General features: G+C 37.4%; 1 protein-coding gene across 2 annotated transcripts in view; it reads right to left on the reverse strand.

The window, feature by feature from the left end:
- The window catches only part of MAN2A1 (mannosidase alpha class 2A member 1), a 170,237-nt gene that overhangs the window by 89,270 nt on the left and 53,882 nt on the right, over nucleotides 1–27,085 (reverse strand). For both annotated transcript variants that reach the window (XR_001378333.3, XM_001504585.5), the window contains exons 5-7: nucleotides 11,824–11,951; nucleotides 4,628–4,801; nucleotides 1,678–1,864 (exon numbers count right to left, since the gene is read on the reverse strand). Coding sequence is in view for 1 of the 2 variants with exons in the window: in XM_001504585.5 (XP_001504635.1) it covers nucleotides 1,678–1,864; nucleotides 4,628–4,801; nucleotides 11,824–11,951 (489 nt within the window). In the remaining variant the exon portion in view is untranslated. The remainder of the gene's footprint in view (nucleotides 1–1,677; nucleotides 1,865–4,627; nucleotides 4,802–11,823; nucleotides 11,952–27,085) is intronic.

Genomic DNA, 27,085 nt, shown 5'->3' on the forward strand with positions numbered 1-27,085 from the left:
GGTGGCTATGCTGTGGTAATGATCCACATACAAAATAGAGGAAGACTGGCACAGATGTTAGCTCAGAGAGAATCTTCCTCAAGCAAAAAGAGGAAGATTGGCAACAGATGTTAGCTCACAGCAAATAAATCTTCCTCAGCAAAAAAAAACCCAATAAACTACATTAAGTATTATATAGATTCATTTACTTGTATGCCCCCAGGTACCTGGAAATCACTTTCAGAATCACTGGAACTGACTAAGCACAATGCATGCTCCTTGGGGAGCAATCTTTGAAGGGTTACAGGACACAACAAAAGGATTACACAAAATGGTTCTTGGGTACTCTCAGTAGCACCCAAAAGTGAAAAGGAGGGGCCTCACAATACCTGTGGATGCACTGGGACTCCTCAACTGAAGCATCTGGCTACCCTTCCAGAAGTTCCCTATCCCTGACCACCTGCCCTGGGAGGAGTAGTGTAAATACCTGATTCAGGGACAAACAGCTGTTTTCCCAAGTAGACAGGTAAGGTTACCTCTTCCCCCTCACCTCTTCATTTTCACTACATCTTTTGCTACATAATATACTGGATTATTCTCTTATGGCTAACTAGCCTAACCCTGGAAAGCAGTGTTCCTCACTGATTCTCATTGCTGCAGGAACCAAGAAAATGAAACCAGGTTGATCCCTAATCTTGAACAGTTTTTCAAAACGACTATGAAAGTCCGATTTTGATAGAAGGGATCCAAGGCTTCAAGAAAGCTGCCATGCTCAAATACTTCTGTGTCTGCCACAGTGAGAGGCTGACACTGGAATATTTTCTTTATGAACACAAGGACTCACTCAAGACCCAATCTCACCTTCCTCCTCATGCACATTTTTTTTAAAGGCAATTTTTTAAAATAAATAGATTTGATAAAGCACAGTGCAAAGATCTTACTTTATTTAAAAGGCTATCTTATTTTTCTAGAAGAAGTGAGTGGTTTATATTAAAATACAATGTTCTATTTTAATGCATTATACACCACTAATTTTTAAGTGAAGAAATTAAACTTTAAAAGCACTCAAATTAGAACTATGGGTAACTTTGTTTAATGAGATTAGCACAATTTTCTTCTTAAAAAAAAAACGATTCATTCCTTTGATTTTTATTTAAACATCTTTAAGTATAAATATTCCTAATTAAAGTTTTCTGTAAGCAAAAAACATCAGAAAGATGCAAAGATGTGTATTCATCAGAGCTGGGCAGCATTCACTATTATTGAAATTGTTATTAAGGGAACAGATAATTACACTCTTTATGTGTTCCATTTCAATAAATGTGTTTTTGCAGTTGGGTTGCTTTTCTTACCAATTTATACAATAGAGACCAGAAGTTTTACTACCAACAAAAGTACACAAAATCAATCAAACACAGTAGAAGGCTTTTATAATGAGGGCAAAAGAGATGGTAATAACAGTGTATTATAGGTTATCCATTGTATATTGATCTACTATTGTTCACTTTCCATTAAGTTATAACACATAAGAGGCATAGTCAGGCTCTGGTATTTTTAATTTGCTTTAGATCTGGTTTGAATGAATACCTCGAACAAAGATAATGTTGGCTACTGAAGCCCATTATTCAACCTTTCAGCAACAAGCAACTAATGGTTGCTTGTTCAAGATGCTGTCTTATGAAATGCATATTTTCATACCTGCTTTGGATATTTCCATTAAATATTGTTTCTGGGGGGACTCCCCAGGGACAACCAAGTATGCCTCCAGGAAGCCGTTTAAAATCAAACTGGCAGCATATTTTAGGATCAGGTCCACAAGTGTGAGGGATGTCATAGCTGTAGAAGGGCATCATGTGGCAAAAAATATCTGTGGCAGATCCCAGATCTAAAATAAAGAGCCAACAGACAAACCTGTATTTATAAATTTTGTTCCCAAAACTGTTCAAAATGCCAGTACTTTATATATATATAATGCAAACTCTACCTTAAACCAACAACCCCTTAAAACTACTAATAATACATAAATCCCAACAGCTTTTAATGACCGCCAGACTGAAAAAAGATGCTCCTATCTAGGTCTCTACCAACCTCTGCTATCTACACTTGGTTGAGACAGAAAAGCCCTGTTATGAACCAGTATCTGCTGGAAGGATACAAATTGAGCAGAAGCAAAAGTTATAACCGGCTCATCCGTGTCCATCCCTGGCTGCCAGCTCCTGCCCCATCTGTTCCCACCTCAGCTAACAGGACACACTGAGAGAGACCATTGCATTCACTGCAGAGGCTGGGTAAGAAGAAGAGAGAAAGAAAGCAAAAGGCAGAACTGGAAGAACAAAGGACCAAAGGCGGGGCTTGTGAAAATCCCCTGCAAATTCCTGTCTACTTGCAGTGAGGAAAAGGAAGGGCAACCAGCAGAGTTCATGGAGTCCCCTGGACGTTCACCAATAAACAGCCAGGGGGTCTCTTCACCAAGAAGGGAGCACAGGAAAAGTAAAAGGAATTTTCAAGACCAAAAAGAAGAATAAAAACAAAGCAAACAAAAAAGATATGGAAAACAAGTATTGATTCCTGATGCAGACTTGTTTTTAACTAAAACTTCAATGTTAGTATGTGTTGATACTACTGCCCTTGCCCTTGAGAGGTCTGAAGCCAACACTAAGTGAGAGTGGAGGACTTAACTAGTAGTTAAAAGTGGTTATTTTGTATAATATACTTTGTAAAATATACGTTGTAAAATCCTGACCTGTAAATACCTCTCTCCCTTTATTTATGCAAGGATTTCAAATTTTGGGGAATGGGTATGCATTGCTTTTATAATAAAGACAGACAAAAGGGCAAACAAAAGAGCAACATTTACACTTAAGAAAATGAAAATATTTGCTTCATTAAGAACCAGAATACACAAAGAACCAGAATACACAAAGAACTTAATTCTAAAACATAATTTCAAAGCAACATGTCCAAATCTATCAAATGTTTAAAATATTCCAGTTTTTACCTCATACTCCATTTAGTTAAAATAATTACCAGTTCTTTTCCAAATTTTAAAGCTGTTATAATCTGTATATTTCTGTGCTGTCAGTTTCAATGAATCACATTCACAAACGTGACAACACAGATACGGGTCACTAATGCGTGCTATCTGTACTGAGGTTGTCACACGTCCCAGAACTGATGCCAAATTCCTTCTCCTTTCTCCTACGCATCAAGGACCATACTCAACCCCACTGCTTCTCCTCACACCGTACTATTTAGCAGCTCATTTACACATTTCAGTTTATCTGGGGCATTTAGTGTTGTCTTTTATCAAATTAGACTTAATTTTCTTATAGGCAAGGATGTTTTCTATATTTCTTCCTAGCGCAGTATTAAGTACATAAAAATACTCAGTAATTTCTCGCTGACTGATATTTATGGGCAATTTGAATGTAGGCAATTGTTTAAGTAGGGCTTCTTCAAATTAATAGTCATTTTTTTAAATCAATATACTCCTTTTCATTTGATCAAACTATACAGGGTACCATCCCGTACAAGTTCTTGTTTTCCCTACAGGTTTAATTTTCCAGAATAAAAATTATATAGCTAATTTCTTTCCTTATTGAAAAAACAGCAGTACATACAAGAAAGTTACTGTCTAGATTTACAAGTGACTTTTCCAAAACACTCAAGAGGGTCTGGATTACACAGGAAAGCAAGTATGACGTAATACAGTAGTTTCTGTACATTGTTTTAGCAACAGAATCCTTTTTTCAGATGAAATCTTGCTGAGAACTCAATACTGGGATGGCAGTGTATGCCGGGGGGTTAGGTGTCTGGGCTTCAGAACTGCATGGAACTGAACTCATACCTCAGCTTTGTATCCACCACCTGCCAAGACTTTTGGCAAACGGCTTCACATATCTAAGCCTCCCTTTCTCTACCATTTAAAAGGGCTAGTAATAAAACATAATTTAAAGGAGAATTATAAAGATTCAATGAGAGAGTGGATATGAAGCATATAACATAATGCATGGCTCATAATAAGGACTCAATAAATAAAAAATAAGGTGTTCTGAATTAAATGGGGGTTGCAAAAGGCAAAGACTCCCAAAAGGACTAAATCTCATCTCCTTTCCCCCCGCAAAGAGCTGGAAAAGTATGTCCTTGGAACATCCAGATGCCCACAGAACACAGTGTAAACTGCAATATAGGTAATATGAGGGCTGTTGTAGAAGGACAGGATTAAAGTTTTAAAAGGCAGTTCTTACTAGATGCAGAGACAGGAAAGATGGAAGGAAGAAACACTGGCTGCATATGAGATAAATGACTGAATATCAGTTCTAATGCACATTTAACTTTGTGATAAAACAGGTGCTTTTAAAAATAGAAGCGAAAGCATTATTTGCAGAACACTGATTCTTTATATTTTACTTCCTTTAGGCATAAAAAAGAATCTACAATATTCTATAGATAAATATCTTTACCAATGCTTAAAAGAATCTTGACACAAATACAAGGGAAAAATAATTATAAGAATGTGTTATCTTTAGGCAACCTGATTTTCAAGACTGACACTCTGAATAAAACCCGTAACAGCATGAGTTCATAACCCTTGTGAAATACCATCTAGATCAAGTGAGAGCTTCAACTTTCATCAAACCCTACATACCCCAATTCTGTCTCCAAAAAAACTCCAGCGTTTTACCCAATGCGAAATGTTTTTTAACTGCATAATGAACTCTCTGGATAAGCATGTGAGAAAATCCAGCACGTTTTAGAAGATAAGCCATAGTTGGTGAATGTCCAAAAGGATCAATAGCCCAACCGGACCGAGGTTTCACTCCTGTTGATAAAGAAAATAAGAGTTATCTTTTTTAACAGATAAACAAAATAAAAAGAAGTCATAACACATTCAGACCCACCAGAGTCCTATGGTCTGCTGGCTTCTAAGATAAAGGAGCTGCCCAGCATCACCCTTTAGGGAGCACTCCCACGAGGACTCCCTCATGGGAAGATTCTGCCACTGCCATGTCCTCTCAGACAGGGGAATCACATGGAAGTTAATCAGTTGAAGCTGAAATAAGCACTCTGCCATCCTGTAGATATTAGAAAGCTACTGGCATTCAATGGAGCTGGAGAAAGGAACAGACCAAGTCCCGGCCCTCTAGGATCTCCAGTCCTGTCTTTTGTAGAGCTAGATAACTCACTCACTGTTATGTAATAAAGAAAAGTAATCTAACTCATTTCAACTTGTACTCACCAACCCCAACATTTACAGATTTTTAGACTGTCTTTTACAACTCACAAAAGGCCCAAATCATATTATGCAGTAGCAGAACTGGCCAAAATAACTACACTGTATTTCATTAAATCAAGATATTTTGATGCTGATGCTTTCTCTCTACATAGACGGGGTCAATGGAATTTTTCACACCTTATTCACACCAATTATAAGAGCCATCAACTAAAGATATATCTCAATTTCACAGAGGATAAAATGTAAAAAATAAAAAATGGATATGTTCGAATTAAGGAAGTAAGATTATTCATCTGGCATTACACAAATCTTATCTTTTATCTATTCAGGACTCTCAAAGAAGGCTTCTATATATAAACTGTAAATCGGCATAAGTAATAATATTATGCACATTTTTTTCACTCAAACATCTGTTTAGCACCTTCCATATACCTAAGACTATGAGAGGCCCTAGAATTACAAAAACGAGTTAATCTTAATTCCCACTCTAGTTGCAGAGACTATCGTGCAAATAGGTGTAACACAGAGTAACAAAAAAGACAGCAAAGGGAAGAACTCTGTAGAACAATACTGAAGATTAACACAGAGATGGGAAGGCAGCAAAGGAGACTGAGAAGGAAAGGTCAGAACTCTCAAAGGACCAAGAGTATGTGTCAAAACTCAAAGAACTGACCACACAAGACTTGTGCATTTCACATATGTAATTTACCTCCAAAAATTGTAAAGAAATTTTGAACTCTATTTAGTAATTTTGTTTTTTGTGGTGGTATTGGTTTAACAATTCTGAAACTACCTCTCATGTATTCCAAGGACAAGGGAGCCAGGTTTTATACTATTAATAAAAGGAACTAAAAAATATATAAATGTGGGAGAGTGGAATGTACTCTATGATAGTGAATTGAAATAGGAGATATCGATATTAACTTATGGTTTTATATACACACACACATCTCCTAGCTCAGAGCGCCAAGAGGGCCTATATGCAATAACACCTCAGTACCAATGAGCACATCTTATCTCCCAGACCTTGACCTCTAAACACCATGCTCTATTAAAAATAACCTTAAAGAAATGGCTTATTCTAAGGCTGAGGTCAGGAAAGCACAAAAATAAGCCTGGCACATATTCTTGGGCCATAAAGTAAAGAAATGACCAAAGAATAATGAGAACATATTAAAATAACTCAGGAGACAGCTTGAAGGGGCTTCCAGTGGTCAAATTTGGGACAACTGGAGCAGCAAAATAAATGACAGTACTAGATTATAACCCATTGAATAAAATAAGCATTCATGAGCCCATAAAGGAACAGGAAATAAAAAAGAAAGCTCTTCTCTTTTAGAGAATGCCAACTAACAATTATAGAAGGAATGATGAAGTTAGAAAATCATCAATGGATCCTAAAATTAAAACATGAGAGTTTCATGAGGAACAAAACATTTACCTATTCTCAATGTATCTCCCACAAATTACTTATTAATTAGAAAGGGGTAAAATGTAACAGAAGAGTGAAGAAACTTAACAGACACAACTTAAGCAACTGATCAAGGCTAGCATCACCAATATTGGAAGAGAGAGACATCAAGGATGCATTGAAGACAGCAGAACATCACTGCAGTGATACTCTATCAAATTAAATAGGTTAGATTACATTAATACATGGGTGGGTAGATAGACAGATAGATAGATAGACAGACAGATAGATAGATAGGAAGAACAGATAACCTGAAGCTAATCAGGAGGGAAGAGACAAACTCAAATGGAGACACTTTCTACAACAGAGGTCTGCACTGCTCAAAAATAGCAAGGTCAAGAAATCAAAGAAAGCGTGAGGAACTATTCCAGATGAAAGGTGACTAGAGAGACATGACAACTAAATGCAATACACGACCCTGGGTGCGATCCTGGACTGAGAAGAAAAAAAGCAGCTTTTATAAAAAAAACTATTGAGACAACTGATAAAATCTGAATATAGCCTGTAAACTAGACTGTAGTATTTGTATCACTGCTAATATTCATGATTTGGTAACTATCTTCCAGTTATATAAGAATATGCCCTTATTTCTTAGGAAATATACAATGAAGTATTGAGAGACAAAGAGACGAGATGCCTCCAACTTACTCTCAAATGGTTCAGAAAAATATGCATATAAGTCTAAGCACCGGATATACAGGAGTCTTTCCCAAGAACTATCATGAAGTTTGAAATTATATCAAAATTAAGTTACAAAATAAAAAAGAAGTATGTGTTGTCCCAAATAACAAGTGCAGAATAAGTTTACAAACGAGTAAAAATCAACACCAAATCTACAGTTATGTCTGAGATTTTAGCATTACTGGTGATCTTTTCAGTATCAAAACCACTTGATCCACAGGAGTAGCAATCTAGCTGCAACGGATCAAAGAATCTCTGAATGGTAATGTTGTAGAAAAGAGACAATGTAAACTACATTTCTTAAAACTTTGATATGAAAGAAGGTGAAAGCTAGGGAGAGACCTAGAGAAGGAACCTAGGATCCCACTAGGGTTTTCCTTGGTGTAAGTAAATATTTTTTAAAAGGGAGGTAAGGGGCAAATTTAAGGAAAAGTGCAGTATAAGAAAAACCCAAAATTTTATAGAGAGAGCACATTTGCCAATAAAATCAGAAAAGGTCATGGAAAAGATTTTTTGCCATCATGCAAGAATTAAGATTATCAAAATATGTAAAAGTAAAAACTGTTAGGAAAAATTACGGGAAACAATCATCAAAAAGAATAAATACACCACTCAATTTCTGACAAACCTAAGAGGCTTAAAAATTAGAACATGATAATATGAACAATATAATTAATAAAATTGGATTATTCCAAGTACATTTAACATTAACGCTTAAGAGGAATCAGAGAACAGTTACAAAAATGGATATTATGGGCAAAAGATAACCTTAAAAACTCAAACCAAGTTTATAATAGTCAAATTTGTATAAAGTTCATAAAAGTAGAAATTAACAACCAAAGACTAAAACATTTAAAAAGCATCCCATAATCAAATGTAAAAATAAAGTCTTCAAAATAACATCTTGTTCTAAACTGTTTAGGAAATAAAACTGAGAACACTACTCTAATTTAAAAGATGCAGCCAAAGCCACAACAAGAAAAATCTTCATATTCTCAAGTGTGGTCATTATCTAAATATAAGAGGTGAAATCAAGAAAATGAAAAGACAACTCACAGAATGGAAAAATATATTTGCAAATCATTATCCAACAAGGAAATTGCATCAAGAATATATAAAGAACTCAGAAGTTAACAATAAAAAAAACAAAGAACCCAATCTTTTTTTTTCAACCTTTTTTTTTTTCCCGAGGAAGATTAGCCCTGAGCTAACATCTGCCAATCCTCCTCCCTTTTCTGAGGAAGACTGGACCTGAGCTAACATCCATGCCCATCTTCCTCTACTTTCTACGTGGGACGCCTACCACAGCATGGTTTGCCAAGCAGTGCCATGTCTGCACTCGGGATCCGAACCAGTGAACCCTGGGCCACTGAAGCGAAACGTGTGCACTTAACCCCTGCACCACCCGGCCGGCCCCCAAAGAACCCAATCTTAAACGCAGGCATATAGATATCTCTCCAAAGAATAAATATCTCTCCAAAGAAGATATATAAATAGCCAATATACACATGAAAAGATACTTAAGATCATTTGTCTTTAGGGAAATACAAATCAAAGCCATAATGAGAAACCATTTCACACACACTTGTACGGCTAAAATAAAAAAGCCAGACAATAAAAAATGTTGTTGAAGATGTGGAGAAATTAGAACCCTCGTATATTGCTGGTGCAAATGTAAAATAGTACAGCCATTGTGGAAAACAATTAGGCAGTTCCTCAAAAGGCTGAACAGAGAGTTACCATATGACCCAGCAATTCCACTCCTAGGTATATACCCAAAAGAAATGAATATATGCCTACACAAAAACTTACACAATTGTGTATAGCAGCATTATTCATAGTAGCTAAAAAGGGGACCAATCTGAATGTCCATCAACTGAAGAAAGGATAAACAAATATGATATATCCATACAACAGAATATTATTCAGCCTATAAAATGGAATGAAGCACTGATTCATGCCATGACGTGGAATAACCTTGGAAACATCATGCCAAGTGAAAGAAGCCAGTCACCAAAGGCTACATTGTATGATTCTATTTATGTGAAATGTCCAGAATACTCAAATCCATATATACAAAAAGCAGATTAGTAGTGGCCAGAGCCTGGAGCAGAGAATGGAGGAGCCAGAAAGGGGTATGACTTAATGGGTAAGAGGTTTCTTTTGAGGATGTTGAAAAAGTTCTAAAAATAGATGGTGGTAACGGTCGCACAACTCTGTGACTATACTAAAAACTACTAAACTGCACACTTTCAGTGGTGAATTTTATGATATGTGAAACAATACAGTTGTAAGAAAAAAATTTATGCTGAGCAAAGAAGTCAGATCCAAAAGAGTTAATCCACATATATAAAGTTCTCATATATAAAAATCCACATATATAAACCCACATATATAAAGGCAAAAATAATCTACAGTGATAGAAATCAGAGAGCAGTTGGCTGCAGGGGGAGAACTGAGGAGGATGAGGGAACTTTCCGGGGTGATGAAAATGTGGGTTAAATGAGTATATACACTTCTCAAAACTCAAACTCTATAGTTAAGACTTAGATGTTGCTCTGCATGTAAATTACACATCAATAAAAGCTAAACGTAAGAAATCCGCAAAAACTGAGGTTTATAAAATGAATATTCTTGGCTTAGAACATGGTTATATATTTGAGAAAAGTGGCACTCCTTGGGGTCCCAAAGTCCACCTCCAGGTTTGGTGATTTCTTAAGAAAACTTACAGGACTTGGCGTCAGTCACACCCACAGCTACAATTTAGCACAGTGAAAGGATAGAAAGAAAAATCAGTAAAGGGAAAAGGAGCATAGGGCAGAGTCCACAGGAAACCAGGCACAAGCTTCTAAGAGTCCTCTCCCTGTGGAGTCCCACAGGACGCATTTAATTCCTCCAGCACCGAACTGTGACAACACATGAAATGCTGTCAGCCAGGAAGCTCATTAGAGACACAGTGTCCAAGGTTTTTACTGGGGGTTGTTCATGTGGGCATCCTCTGCCTAGTACATACTAAGATTCCAGATTCCGAGAAGGAAAACAGTGTTTAGCAGAAACTCATTGCTTTTACAAACAGTTTAAACAGAGAGAGCTACTCATTTCTCATTTCAGAAATCCAAATCCTTTCTAAGGAGAGCAGTTTCAGACCTGCTATGTTAAACTCGTTTCTACACAGGCATGATATCTGCAACTTATTCTAATAATAACAATCACAATAACAACAATATGGAAAGAGGGGAAAAGAAAAAAGCAAACGTGCCAAAATGTTAATAACAGGTGAATGTGGTTGAGGTGTCTGTGGGAGTTCTTCATAGTATACTTACAACTTTAAGTTTGAAATTATTCCAAAATAAAAGTAAAGAAAAAATTAATGGAGAGGTTGTCCCTAACAGAATATTTTAAAATAATAAAATATCTAGAAATAACTTCAATAAAAAACATATAGACTTACCGTACAGAAAACTACAAAATTGTACTGAGAGATACGAAATATTTGAAAAGAACTACATACTGTGTTGCAGAACGCAAATATTAGATATTGCAAAGATTTTGATTAGTCAGTCTCACAATCCTATGAGTTACATGACTGTCTGATTTTATCAGTCCAGTATCCTTTTTCCCACTTCTTGTGGTAAGAGGATCCTTCTTCCTCATGGAGGACCCATTCACATGGTTTGAGTCAGAACCATGCGCTCCACAAAGCCTACTACCTCATGACCATTTCCACCAAACTCATCAGGCCTCAGTGATTTCAGTGCCTCCATCTCTGGCCTTAGTTAACTGGCTTGGCTCACAGATTAAGTGCTGAACCCAAATTGGGCCAATTAGGTAAGGTATTAAGGAACACTCCTTCTCCTGGTTGTTAGACTAGGAACATGAGAGTACCAGTTGTCTAGAGCCATCTTACTCACCATGAGGTAAGAGCCAGGAGAAGACTGAAGACATGCAAAACTAGGCAGAGCCAAAAGAGACAGTGCCCAGACAACAAAATTTGAGCCCCCTGGATCCAACCTTACCTGAAGCTACTACCATCTCTCTGGAATTCTTGATGACAAAATTAATACCTTTCTTTCTTAATTTTCTTTTTTTTTTGCTTAAGCTAGTAAATAGGTTTTTGCCTCTTATGATCAGGAGTCTTACCTAATACATAAGTAAAATCCCACTAAGATATTTTTAGGAAAAAATTATGCTACAATTAATCAAAAAACAGATAAAAATAATAGATAAAATAATAGATGAAACAAGGTAGATGACCCTAAAAGTGACCGTATTATATCTACGCAACTGAGTTTATGATTAAAGAAGCATCATAAATTAGTGAAGGATAAATTATTCAACAAAAACCAGTATTGAGAAAATTAGTTATTTAAAAAAATAAAATAGAGCCTCATCTCACATTCCCCAAAATTAACTGCCCAAAATAGTCCCTGTGAAAGAGAAAGACATCAATACGTACCTAGATTTTTTTCCAGCCACTGATGTCCTTCAATTAGTTGGTCAATTAAGGCAAAATAATGTGCAGCAGCCTCATCAGGCATAACCCAGCCACCTGTCACAATTTCCAACTGACCATTTTCTAGTAACCTAGGGAGAAAATAATACAAGTGTTCACATTAACATATATAAGAAAAGTTCAAATAAAAAATTAAAATAGCATAAACATTAGGTACAGCCTTTAAATATAACCAGTATTTGTATCAGCTGTTAAAAAATTTTTTAAACCAGTAAATGAAATTCAGGTTTGGGATCCTGGTGATCAAGCATCCTTAGTAAAGCGTCTGAGGTGACCCCTCCCTCCCCAGGCATAGCTAGGCAGGTCACTTTGGAAGTTTCTTTTTGAGGTATAGCACAATTTCAACGATTCCTGGTGTCAGGAGCCACATCTGATTTATTTCTGAATCTTGCAGAGCACCAAGCAAAGTGCTTTCCTCAAAGTATATCCCTGATGGGTGTTTACTGGAGTACTGCCACTTTAAGCACAGTATTTGTTTCAATACACCTATATTGAAAAGTCAACATTTATTTTAGTTCTTCTGACACTAATAAGTTAATCACACAAACTACACAAAAGCAGTAATAATAAAGGTAAAGCTAGTAAATATTACATGCCTCTGGGAATATAGAAAACATTATAGAGCACTTTGCTCCAAATTCAATTAAAATGTAGGCTATACAGTCTATTTTTCATTATGGAATAAAAGGCTCTAATATCATCATTATGTGTCCATTGGGTACTCCTTTGCCATAGTACCAAGGTAACTAGATCCCCAGCCCAGGAAAATTGAATTGTTACAAGAAAATACCTTCCTTTGAGAAGAAAAAAAAATCATTATTAAAAATCTGAAGACCCACCGGAGGAAGTATAAAAGTCAAGAATTTCAGCAAACATCTTAAATGTCACAGACTTTTGAGTTTGCAACAAGACAGTTTAGAAAATGGTGTAAAATTTCAGAAAGAAAAGCAGCTTTAATAAGGATACACATCACCGGATGCCTACAGCTAACAGCCAAGGACCAAGTCAAATTTAGTTGAAGCAGACCACAGGCATAAAGGATAGATAAGTATTTTCCCACAAAGCACATAACAGAAGCCACAGCATTAACACAACACTTGGTTTATTCAAATCTATTCATGATCATATAACCGGTGACAGAGTGCATAATGGACACAATTTCTAAAAATGAATGAATGAATGAGTAATTCCTTGCATAAAATGAAAAGGTACTAATTAAGTTTGTATTGCCATGGGGATCCCCAACTAATATAATTTCACATGAAGAATATGATGGCTCAATACGGTGTCTAAAGAAACCTGTGTCCCAACAAACCTCAGATTCTCACAGGTCCAAATCAAGAACTTATAAAACCGGAAATTTCTAAAAATTGCATTTCTTTAAGAACACAACTAAGTCCAAGGCTATTTTGTCCCACTCTTCCTGTCAACGGGACTCTGTTGACAGTTCGGTCTTCTTCTCTTTCTGGTGACTGCCTGCTTCAGCTCCATTCTGCAGACCACAGACGAGACCTGCCTGATGCCTTATGACCAGTAGTCGGGGGCCTGAGATAGCACAGATTTGGGATTTATCCTCTGACCACCAAATATAGAAACTAGACTTCTTTATCTCAGTATCCCAATAAACAGATCTTTTAGAAATTTTCAGAAATAAATTGGTCAAAACAAATTCTTTGCTGCTCTTGAAGAGACAATAGGAACTACAGATTAAGAATCCAAAAATTAAAATTATAAAAATCACTCCAATGATGAAATTTTTCATTTCTATCAGTCAGCTTTATTTCGGTACATAATCCCCATCCCTTAGGCATGAATGGACTCCAAGAAACAGTCAACTGAGTGAAGAATCATAAATACAGTAGTCCCTCCTTATCCAAAGTTTCGCTTTCTGCAGTTTCAGTTACCTGCAGTTAACCACAGTCTGGAAAATATTAAATGGAAAACTACGGAAATAAACCATTCATAAGTTTTAAATTGTGCACTGTTCTGAATAGTATTATGAAATCTCGTGCCATCCCTCTCGGTTCCACCCAGGACGTGAATTCATCCCTTTGTCCAGCATATCCACACTGTATATACTACCCACCTAGTAGTCACTTATTAGTTGTCTTGGTTATCAGATCGACTGCCGCAGTATCCTGCAGTGCCTGGGTTCAAGTAACCCTTATTTTACGTAATAACAGCCCCAAAGAGCAAGAGTAGTGATACTGGCAATTCAGATATGCCAAAGAGAAGCTGTAAGGCGCCTCCTTTAAGTGAAAAGAACACAGCATATATAGAGTTCAGTACTATCCACAGTTTCAGGCATCAGTGGGGGTCTTGGAACATATCCCCATGGATGGGGGGGGGGCCACTGAACTACGTATTTGTGAATAATCTACCCCTTCCCCCTCCCCACGACGTCTGAGATGCTACTGTGATGTGTACTGAGGTCTTACCTGCACAAATGATTACTTTAAAGACTATACTGTCTATTAATTTGGGGGAGGCATGAGAAGCCTCCCACTCATTAAAATGTTTTCCAGAATTTTCTTACCTATTTATTTTCTCCTCTCCTATCTTTCCCAATCTGTCTGGACCCAGATGCCCTATTGTCTCAGCTCAAACATAACTTATCCAGAGAAGTCTCTCTTACCACCCAACCTAAATCATCACTCCCACTGTACCCCCACACTCTATCACTCAATAGCATTTATCACAAACCAAAACTCACGACACATCTCCCCTCTCTCCCTCCTCACCCTGCCACCATTAGAAGGTGAGCTCCAAGACAGCAGAGACGAGGACACGCTGTTGTGGTCACTTTTCCAGGCCCAGCCCTGAGAAGCTTGATGGGCATATAACAGGCACTCCAATGGTTGTTAGATCAATGAGGAATGAATGAATGAGCCTCTCAGTTTAAAATTAGTTATTACATAAAGTTTTTATATTAGATGAAGCTCGCAGACATATGCAAAATAAATTGGACAGGGAAGGGTCAGCTGGAAAGCAGTTTGAATAATCTAGGCATGAGGCGATATGATCTAGAATATAGTGGTGGTAGGAAACATGGGAGAGGAGGAAGATAGAGGAGATATTTCATGAAAAAGTTATCAGTGGGAATCAGGAAATGACTGGAAATAGAAGAAAGGATTAAAGCACATATGGCTTGGGGTTTGAATTCCAGGTGTCTAGTGGGGTGGTGGTGTTAATACACACACAGTGCAGTTCAGAAGGGAAGTCACTTTGAAGTAATAAATATAAATTTGGACAGGGCTATTTGATATGACAGTGAGACACCCAGAAGGAGCTAACTGAAAAATAAGTTTAGGAAAAGAGGCTGATATAAAAAACTAAGTTTTACGGGCTGGCCCCATGGCCAAGTGGGTAAGAGTTCCATGCACTCCGCTTCGGCAGCCCGGGGTTTACAGGCTCAGATCCCGGGTGCAGACGTATTCCACTCATCAGCCATGCTGTGGAACCACCCCACATACAAAGTAGAGGAAGACTAGCACAGATGTTAGCTCAGGGCCAATCTTCCTCACATGCACAAAAGAACATATATATATATATATTAAGTTTGGGGGACTGAAACTAAGAGGAAATAGAAAAGGATGGGAAGTCTGGAGAAAACAATCAAAACAGTCAAGGATCAAGAAAAGGAAAGCGTAAGAGGAAATAGAGGCAATAAGAAATGTTAAAGATAAAAACAATAAATCTGTGAATATAGCCTGAAACATTCCAGAAAAGAGTAATGAGAAACAACCTGCACTTCCATTTGGTATAAGGCGTTTTTACACTTTAAAAAAGCTGCTATTTAACTGTGACTTACTCAGAAATAAACACATCAGTGGGTCAGAATATAAAGTTGAGAAATTCTTAAAATTTTATATTATTGAAATAGTCATTAAATTAGTGGGGAAGAATGGATTATAGTTTTTTTTAAAAAGCTCCAATCAGAGTAATTTAAAAGAAGCTCTTAAGAAACCCAAGATATTATGTCATGGAAACCAAAGGACTGATATTTTGAAATAGCACGCTCACATGGGTATTTAAGAAAACTGCATGGGTAGGTCACAACAGGCATAAGTGATGTCATAATAGCAGACTAGAAAGAACACAGATTTTACTTGTTCTTAGCATAGTTTCTCTAATCAGGCAGAACAAAAACCTAAAGGAAGAAAACAGAAAATATGATTTAAAATATGAAGCAATGTGCCAATGACTAGACACCTGGGCAAATAATCAGGTCAGTGAGCACTCCTATTTCAATGAACTTCTTGCTTTTCCTAGTCCGCACATAAGAAGGGTAAAAACAAGATTATAAACCAGAAGATTCTTACAGGTAGGAAGGTTTGCTTTGACATAAAATATTCACTGTATTACGCAAAAACACTTGCCACTTGAATGAATTAAACCAAGAAACTCCCCATACACACAGACAGAAACTGTAGAAGTGCACAAATTTGCCATGTATATCCCTGGAATTCTAGAACATACGAAGTCAGCACTTAAGAAGCACCTGATAAATGAAAGAATAACAAAAAGGCCCAAAGAAACACGAGGAAAATGCGACCTAATGATGGAAAAGCACAGCAATGATCGTCAACATATATTAACAGGTAAGAAAAGTAGGAGTGACAGTCTTAGAAAATACTCAGAAAAATATAAGCAATAACAGAAGAGCTATGTTAGCCTACAGAAAAGTACCATATTTAAAACTGCTATTGTCAGCAAAATGATGAAAATAAAATTAAGACAGACTGCAACTGTACATTCAAAACTTTAATAATTCTTTAAAAAAAATCAAGTAATGGGAAATACCTGTAACTATAGAAAAAGTAACTTAGAACAAATACAGGTACTTTCAAGTATTTCCATTTATTCAGTACTCAACAAGCATCAATTGAGCTATTTCTCTGCGATAGACAGGGGAACATAAAATCAAAAACAATGTGCCCACCCCTTAGTGTCGATTGCTTAGCTTCTGCCAAGAGACTCTGGTTTCTGGAAAAAATTTTTTGCATGTATACTTTTCCTAATAAACAAGAGATCTAGAAGCAAAAGAAAAAAGAGAAGGAAAGAGAGGAGTATATACATGCAGCAAATCCAGAACACAGGAAACTAGACACTGACTTTCAAAATTAACACCACTCCTGTTTCACTTTTTAAAATTGCTGACTTGTAACCTCTGGTTAAGACATTACGTACTTCCATGTTTCTACTATTTCATTGCTTGTGCATTTGGTATAAAAAGCTTAAGAAAACAACTGATCAAAACTAAGCTGAGTATATATGTCACAGCTCACTTTGCCTAAAATGCAGAATTTACACTTAAGAATTTACTTTGCCAAGCACAAGAAGCTGCAAATCATTTTCTCTGAGTGCCACTTCTCCCCTCTGTAGACTCATCACACATTTGGAATTTAGTCACACACAGAAAGACAGACTCAAAGAGCTTTTTTCCCTAATGGGGAAATTGTTACAGAAAACTTAGTAACAAATAATGCATCATTTAGCGAGCTTTAAAGAATCACAAATTAATTTCACATGAGAAAAAGAGTTGAATTTGTAATCATACATCTGGGGAAATAGGAAATAATACAAGATGATATACAGGGTTTCATTCTCAAAAAATTAGTTAACGGAAAATTCAAAAAGACAGAGGCTCCTAATGAACCAATTAATAGCCTAAAATCATTTGCTTATCAGATTATCTGACTCATATGCCTTTCAGGGGAAATATCTAATATGAGGGTAAAAATAAAATTCGTTTTAAAACCCGTCACATAATAATTGAGGAAACTCATCACATGCTTCTGAATATTGTTGATGCCTATCTTTAAAGATTTAGCGTATGAGGGACAGATAGAAAATTAGGGACAGATCTCATCATCTCTTCCTCAATTCTTTCCAAACATACTCCTTCTTGCAGTTCACTGTCCATGCTGTCTCTCTGCCTGGAATGTTTTACCTCCCAATATTTGCCTGCTAGTTCTTGCAGATCCATTAGGAGCCTTCCCTGGCCACCATCTCCCATCCAAACCCCACCTAAATCGGTATTTCATAAAACCCAAAACTTCTTTCATAGCACTTATCACAAAATTTAATTTCACATTTGTATGTTGTCTCGTTTACTGTCTCTCTCAGTAGACTGTAAGCTTCATGAGGGCAGGAATCACATGGTTCTTTCTCTCCATTTAACATTCACTGTTCCTATTAGAAAAGAATAACAATAACCCAAAGGAAAAGCCGAAGCAGGATATGAAGCAGATATTTCAGAAACAATTGGCTCCTGAAAATGAAATGTTGGCTCACCCATAAGGAAATTCAAATGAAAACTTCAATGAGATGCCACTTTTACCTATCAAATTGGAAAGATCAAAAAGTTGTATAACATACTGCGATGTCAAGGGTGTATGAAAATAGGTATTGTCACCTATTCCTGGTAATAACTATCCAATTGAAAAATGCCTATATACTTTTATCCATGCTCATTCAAATTAAGTCAGAAAACCTGTCAAAGTATAAAAATAAACAAAAGCATTGTATACGCTAAAGATAGAACATATACCCTATGTATTCGTAAAAGATCAGAAATAAAACTACATGGTCATCAATTGGAAGAAACGGTCCACTCATTAAATAGACTTTTATACAGTCTTTAAAAAGAAAGGGGCTCCTCTTTGCTGAAACGTTCTCCAAGATATATGAAATTTAAAAAGCATGGTACAAGACCCATTAAGAGGGTTAATTATCAAAAAAATAGCAAATAGGTGTTGATGAGGATGTGGAGTAACTGGAAATCTTGTGCTTTGTTGGTGGCGATGTGAAATGGTGCAGCTGCTATGGAGAATATGGGAGTTCTGCAAAAAACTAAACCTAGAATTACTATATGATTCAGCAATTCCACTTCTGGGTATATACGCAAAAGAACTGAAAGCAAGGACTCAAAACGATATGTGTACACCCCTATTCATAGCAGCATTATTCACAATAGCAAAAAGGTAGAAACAATTCAAAGGTCTATTGATGGATGAATGGATAAACAAAACATGGCACATTCACGCAATGGAATATTATTCTGCCTTGAAAAGGAGAACACTGACACATGCTTCAACATGGATGAACTTTGACAACACTATGCTAAGTGAAATAAGCCAGACATGACAAGACAAATATTGTATGATTACATTTATATGAACATTTTTATTAATTAAATTTTTTTATTTTCTAGAGTAGTCAAACTTATATAGAGAAAAAGTAGAATGATGGTTGCCAGGGGCAGGGGTGAAAGGGAATGGGGAGCTATTGTTTAACAGGTACAGAGTTTCAGTTTTGAAGACGAAAAAGTCTTGGAGATGGATGATGATTATGGTTGCATAACGTGAATGTACTTAATGCCACTGAATGGTACACACAAAATTGTTAAAACAGTAAATTTTATGTTATGAGTATTTTACCACAATAAAAAAATAGACTCACTCAAAAAAAAAATCAGCACAATATGCATATATATATATTTTCCTGTATATCTATAAAATAAACAAGACTCTGGCCATGGCTGCCTCCTGTGAGAAGAACTAGAAGATAAGGAGACAGGAGTGGTTGTTTAGTACCTTACCTTTCATTGTGTACTCTTCATATATTTGGGCTGATATTAAAATACAAATTAAATGAAAACTTTTTTCTAAACTATATACTGCATTATATATAAGTATTGAAAACTAATAAAACCATAGCATAAAAGTCAAGAAATTTTACTTAAGAATATTTCTCATATTAGACGGTTCAATTAATAGTTTCTGTTGTTTTATTATAAGCAGAGGATCTATTTTAAATATTTCACTGTATACTAAATAATACCTCATTTTCCCAAAATAAAATTAATAAAATGCTCACTCAAAATAAAGTGGAAAATACATAAGAGGTTAAAGAATAAAATTTAAAAATTTACCCAATATCTTACTATAAATGCATAAGGGGCTATGGTAGGCACAGTTTTTTTTTAACCAACTTATTTTACTTAATACTATACCACAAATATCTTTCCATGTTAATAGACATATATCATTATGTCTGTGGTTGTACCGTATTTTTTAAAGCATTTTTAATTGAGGTATAACAACATACAATATACATGTGTTCAGTCAGATAAATTTTGACAACTGCTTATATTCTTGTAATAACTACTCAAAACAAGATATAGACTATTTCCATCAACTCAGAGAGTTCCCTCATGCCCCTTTCCAGTCAGTTCCTACCTCATCCCCTCAAAAGAAAGAAAGACAATCTAACTTTATGATTTCTATCGCAATAGATTGGTTTAGCTACTCTTAGACTTTACAAAATGGAATCACACAACATTTACTCTTCAGTGTCAGGCTTCTTTTGCTTAACATGTTTGTTAGATTCATTCCTATTACTGTCCATTTCAGTAACTTATTATTTTTCATTTCTTAGTAGTATTCCATTGTACGAATATGCCACAATTTTTTAATCCATTATCTTGTTGACATTTGAACTGTTTCCCGTTTGAAGTTATGAAAGATTCTGCTTTGAAAATGTCTACACAAGTCTTTTTGTGTCTTGGCTAAATTCCTAGGAGGGAGCTCTTGGGTCACATGATGTATGTTTAACCTTGGAAAACTGTCTGGTGGCTTTTCAGAAAGTGGTTGCCCCATTTTACATTCCCACTAGCAATATACGAGAGTTCCAGCTGCTGCACATTCTTGCCAACCCTTGGTGTTGTCAGTCTTCTTTATTTTAGCAATTCTAAAGGGTTTGGAATAGTATCTTGCAGTGGTTTAAATTTGCATCTCCCTGATAACCATCCATTATCCCACCCCTGCATGCACACCCTCCCCCACACCGTTGCAGCCTAATTAAACCTCTTTCAGGTGTTTGAACATGCCATGCTCTTGCTAATCTCTGGCCTATAATCACAATTCTCATCTCATAACCTGGAATTCCTTCCTCACCCTCTGCTACTCCCTTCTTAACTGGCTAGTTCTAAATACCTTTCATGTTTCAGCTTGAACAGTGACTACTTCAGGAAGTCTTCCAAGACCCCCTTCTTGCTTCCACAGAAGGAATGTTTTATTGTGATATTGCGTTTAATTACGTGTCTTCCCTGCTCTAGCCTGAGGGCTGGGGCCAGGTCAGTCTTGCTCACCTCCTGTATCCCTGGAGTCTAGAACAGTAAATACTTGTTGAATGGAAGATGGAATAAATAAGGGAAGGCCTCAGAGATGAGGTAATATTTCAGCTGACCGCTGAAAAATGAGCAGGATTGAAATTACCCAGTGCGCAGACGGAAAAAATATTCTAAGCTCAAAGGCAAATTCTTAAGAAGCAGGAAATAGCATGTGGCTGAGGATACCCATGTGACTCAGCATGGCTCAGAGTAAGGTGTGAGGCAGGGTGGACAAGTAGGGAGGAATCAGAGAGCAAACGCCTGGATGTGCCAGGCAAAGGAGACTGGTCTGTACCTTTTGACACTGAAGTGTCACTGATGCATTTTAAAGCCAAGAAGCAAAGCGGGCAGATTCACCTAACTCTGCTGGGGAAATGGAAGACACCTGGAAGTGGCAGAGCTGGGAACAGGAAGACCAGCTGGAGGTTTACATAGTGCAGGAAACAAGAGTAATGGGGATGGAACTGGGGGCCAGAGTGCAGAGATACCAAAGAATTAGAACTGACAAGGCTTAGGGACTGACTGGATGTGGCTCAAATGGCAGACGGAAAGGCAGAGCATACAATGGTTAAGGGCACTGGTTCTGGGGCAAAGTCGCCTGGCTCTGGTCCTCACACCACATTTACTAGCTGGGGGACCTTTGGCATGTTCCTTAACACCTCTGCCTCAGTTTCCCCAACAGTAGAATGAGGATAATAAAGGATTTTAATTCATAGGAATGGTATAGAACTGACGGAATAAATACATGTAAGAGCTTAGAACATGCCTAGTACACAGTAAGCACTTAATAAGTGTTAGTTGTTACTATTACCATTAACTAGGGAAGAAGAAAGAACCTGAGGTTGGAGCTTTAGGTCTGGAAGCAGACCAAATGCCTGGTAACTAAAACAACAGTGTGGATGAACAGGCAAAATCAAGAGGAGAACCCAGGGGTGCTCCCTACGCCCTAGGTGAGAACCGGGACATTAGGAAAGAGCAGAAGTGGAAATCAGAGGTGATGAAAAAAAGGAAAGCTCAGCAATGCAGGAACGGAACTAGGAGGGAAAGAGCTCTGGGCACAGAATACAGGAGAGCAAAGAATTTCAAGGAGAATCGAGTGGTCAGCGTCAGTGCTGCAAAGAAATCCTTCCAGAGGACTAAGGAGGTAACCAACGGACAGAGCGGCTGAGAAGTCCCTCGTTGCTTCCACCAGTATCTGTGGCACAAAGACGAAGGGAGCAGGTGAAGTGAAGGAGAAGTTTGGAAGTAAAGCAAAGCCACCTCATTGGAGACGAACTGGGACCAGAGGGAGTGGGGATGGAATATATGCTAAGATAAATGTACCCCACTGCTTCAACTATTAGAACTGCTGTTATTTTAGACACTGGTGCATTGCTTTGATTCCTTTGATGAAATGCTATGTATCTTTAGGCTTCAAACTCAATCCAAATCTGCCATTTACTCTGAACATCATAAAACACATTGTAACTTCTCATTGCTCTGCAAATTTTACAGCAGCCTTTGGTCAAATAACATAAAATCTGACCTGTATAAAATGTATAATAAATTAACCTATATAAAAACTTTAAAGGTACATTTTCCTAGTGAAACTCAAAATGCACGACAGTAAGTTTGGATCTGTATTATTTAAGAAAGTAATCTCAAACATTCCTCTGATTTCAATAAGCGAACAGAGACGGTTAAGAGGATAGGGTCGGAGGCTCACTGAAATATAAACCTAGGAAAAAAGATGTGAGAGAATGGTAGAAACATGAGATAAAGACTCTGCATTCTTGGCAAAGTAATAAAACCCAGCAATGTGGTGAAGATACAGTATCTTTACTAAGTGATGGTACCTTTCCTCCCAGCCCACACTTGGAGCCATATTTCATATGAGAAGGTCAACACAGAGAAGCTGGTCAAGACTTTGGCGATCACACAAACTGTTCTAGGTTACAACCACTCAGTGGGCTTCTCCACTGAACCCTGGTCTCCATAGCAGGAGCTGATGCCAATGTAAAAATGGTTCCAATGTCTCAGAGCCCAGAGAGGAAAAATGAATATGCAACATGTTGGGTGCTAGTCAAAGGAAACGCTAAGGCTAACATTTCAGCTGCTTGACTCTGAATGAGGGTTCACATTTTGATGTATTATAAACATCAGGCAGTATTTAACTGCAGTTAGCCAAAAAATATTCAAATATGAAGCCTAAAAAGTAAAAAGAATGTTAATGCACCAGTCATTTTCAAAACAAAACAAGTGTAGACAGAAAATGTGCCGATTTAGCGGAAGGCAGTTTCTTTTAAATCCACTGGATATGTGTTACAAGCAGGTACCATGACTATAATTGATTAAATTACTTTGAATCACAAAAAAATTAAAAAGCTAGATGTTATTTGCATGGATCTCCCTTTACTTAACTAGATTTTCATTTTTAAAAGCTCACAAAGCTGAATACTGCTGCCACGAGGGGCAAGAATCAAACAAGTCACTGATAGAATAGATTATGGGGATCATTTGAGTTATGTTTCTGTTAAGTTACCGCCATCAATTGGTATTCTCCAGGGACAATAAAAGCTTACGTGGAACTCTACTGGAATTAACAGGTTCTGCTCTGCAACAGCTAGCTTGCAAATTTAGATACAGACATTTAATCCATAGACTCATCTTGAAAAAGGGAAAAACAAGCCACTGCATAAGCATTACATTAGCAGTCAAAAAAATTCTATCAGCAATGCCACTTAGTACAAGTTCAGAATTTTAAATAATGTAAGCAAACGTATATATCTATTAAGTTTTTCCCAAAAACATTCATTTAGGCAAGGAACACCAAGAATGTGATGTTTAAGAAGGAAAAAAAAAATGTCATTACCCTAGTTCCATGGATAAATGTAATAAATGAATAAAAGTGAAGGGTTATAGCTAGAAAGGAGAGAACTTTAGCAAAGCTTGAGCAGAAGCAAAACTCATTTGCCCTAATATGGCTATAAAACAATTTTTTCTTCAAGTAAAATGACATTATCAAGGATCAGGCCTATACTCCAAAATATTTCCCATTGCCCAAATAGCAGCTTTCAAAAGGACTTTGAGTAAGACAATGGATCAAATACTAGATTCTAATTTGCCTTCCCACCCCTCAACATCTTACAATTCTCTATCCTTAATATTGGGTTGAATCACACGAAATTGCCACTTTGGGAGATCAAAAGTAATCAAATATCAGCAATTTCACATGGTCCAACCTAAGTAAAATGGCCAACAGAATAGGGAAAAAAAAGGGAGAGGGAAAAACTTGCATCCAGGTAGAATCAGGAGAAGGAGGCCATCCGCATGCCATAAAATTGTTGGCATTTCTTACAGCTACTGTGCAGGTGAAACTATAAGAATTCAACAAGTACGGAGCTGCAACGGCCTTGTCTGAAAATCAGCAAGGAGTCTCAAGTCGCAAATAGAGAAGATTCTGAGAGACTCTGGCTACAGCCCTCAATTTGGAGGGCCAAGGGCTGAAGCAAAGCTGAGTCTTAGGACAGACACTAATGGCAGTCCCATCCTTCACCCCAAAGGGCACCCATCCTACAGGAGCCTCTGCACTCCCAGACTCCAGCTGCTGCAGAGGGCGGCTCCCTACGCAGCCGCACTGGGAGGGAGCCAAGCACGGCATCGTCACCTTGCCAAAAGCGGCAGGCAGCCAGCCTAGTTTCCTTCTGAGGTGGCTGGGCTCTTTCCTACACTCCGGGAAACAGCACCTTCAGACAGGCCACAGCTCTCACTAGTTTACAGGCCACAAAGGAAAGCTAGATGCAGAAAGCCAGCCCCAGCTGAGCAGCCTCACCCGATAAAGAGCAGACACTCATGGATCTCAACCTTCCCACAGCCCCAGCTCCTCTCTCCGCCTTGGCCAGTCCCATTCATAACCTGAGCATCTTCCCCAGCTCCTGGGTCTCCGGTGCTCATGCAAATTTCAGAATCAGGCTCTCCAACAAAGCATCTGAGAAGAAATATATCAGACAGCTTTCTTGTTTGCAGGTAACACTCTTGACTCTGGAGAGGAAATGTACTGGAAGACTCTCCAAGGCACGCAGAATTGAGGACAGGCTAAAAGTCCGGACTTAATAAGGGCTGTAAGAAAATGAGGACCATGCTATGGGAACCACAGGGACCACGTCACAGGACAGGAAAAGTCTTGTGAATGCACCAGTGCTGTGAGCGATGACCTGCAACCTTCCCTCCACATCTGTTTCCCTTCCTTCCATCTGTCCACCATTGCTTCACTCTAAAGATTCCAAACCCTAGGAAATAATATATTGATTAGCTGAGCTCAGGTCGTAGCTGGCCTGTCTGACCCAGGCCAGGAAGATGGAGGATCTGACTTCTTTGTGTGACACAACATTTCCCACAAAGAAAGCAGGTTGGAATGGATGCTGGCAAGCCAGTATCCCACAGCAGGGAAACAAAGTATTCAGTTAGAAAAGGAATGGATTCGAGGCAAGTTATACTCTCTGTTTTGGGACAAATTCCAGGTGTAGATACATCCGTTATTGCTCAAAGATGAAGAAAGGGGGAACATACTTGGACTTATGGACAACAATATAAAAAACACAAAACTAAAGGGTAATTAAAAAAACACAGTTAAAACCAATCATTGAAAGCCGGAAAAGAACAAGTTCCATACCACAGAGAACTAAGTCTGAGGAGGAAAAAACCCTTGAGAAAAACCTCCCCAAATGCAGTAAATATAACCAAGATGTTAAAATAAAAATGCAGAGGCAAAAGAGAGACTAGAGACTCAATAACTAGATAATTAAATTCTAAAACAAATGAAATAAAGACAGCAATTAATCAGTAAGAGCAGAAAACATAAGCTGAAGAAATGCTTGAATTGATAGATGGAAACTTGTTATACCTAAATATATGGTGAAAATATAGAATTTTATGGATAAAATTTTTTAAAATCCTAAAAACATCTGAGCAGAGGGGGTAAAAGGTTATCTTCACTGAAGCATTATATAAGGAAGCTTTTTTAAGATAGAAAATATAAACTTTATAGTTAAATTCTCCTATTAAAAGATGAAGACTCTACTCTCAGGATGACTTTAGAACTAAAAACTATATTCAGTGTCCAAGAGAAATATTCAAAGTGGCAAATAAAAGTTAAAATAATAAGAGTTGCTAATATTTATTAAGGACTTAAAGTATGCCAGGCATTGTGCTAAGTACGTTATTTGTATTTATCCAATCTGCATAAAAACCAAATAAGGTAGGTTCTGATATTATCCCCACTTGACAAATGAAGCAAATAAAGCACAGAGAGGTTAAGTAACTTGCCCAAAGTCACACAGCAGACAGAGTTGCCAGGATTTCAACCCATGCAGCCTGGATCCAGTGCCCAGCCAGTTGAACTATCACTCTAAATTAACTGTCCTTGAAGTAAAAAAGGCAGCACAGTTAGGCAAATCCAAACAAATGAACAACAACAATAGAGTGTCCGTGATAGTACTTTTAGTCATTAAAAGGAGAAAAGACGGTAATTTCTCAATGATGAAAGATACAATTTATAATCAAGAAAAAGAAATACCCAGCCCAGGGGTACCCAAACTTTGCAGTCCCTCCTCCATAAAAGATGTTCAGGAAGCAGCTGTAGAAGGAATGAATAAATGAATGAATGAGCTAATAAGGAAGTAGACAAAGATCAGGCATGAATCCTTATGTACTGAATTTAAAAAATGATAAAACACCTAAAAATAAAAGGAAGCAGACAGGGGGACAGTAGCAAAAAATAGGTACAATTAGTTCTGCTATAAAGGCTTGTTTCAAAAACAAAAATTTGTCCCAAAGTGACTAATTATATTAGGGAGAAAATTTTGCACTGCTCATGTGAAATTTCGCCCCTGAGAAACAGCAGATGAAGGCAGAAAACTGCACCCAGGTGAACTGAGCCAGTTAGGAACACACAAGACACAGGCACACACCTCGAAGATCTACCAGCTACCTCAGTTCACTGCCTGTGCGCACAGCAGGTCTCGTGAGCCACTCCCATCCACACACGCTGGA

This window comes from Equus caballus, chromosome 14, assembly GCF_041296265.1.
Source record: "Equus caballus isolate H_3958 breed thoroughbred chromosome 14, TB-T2T, whole genome shotgun sequence".
Classification (NCBI taxonomy): Eukaryota; Metazoa; Chordata; class Mammalia; order Perissodactyla; family Equidae; genus Equus; species Equus caballus.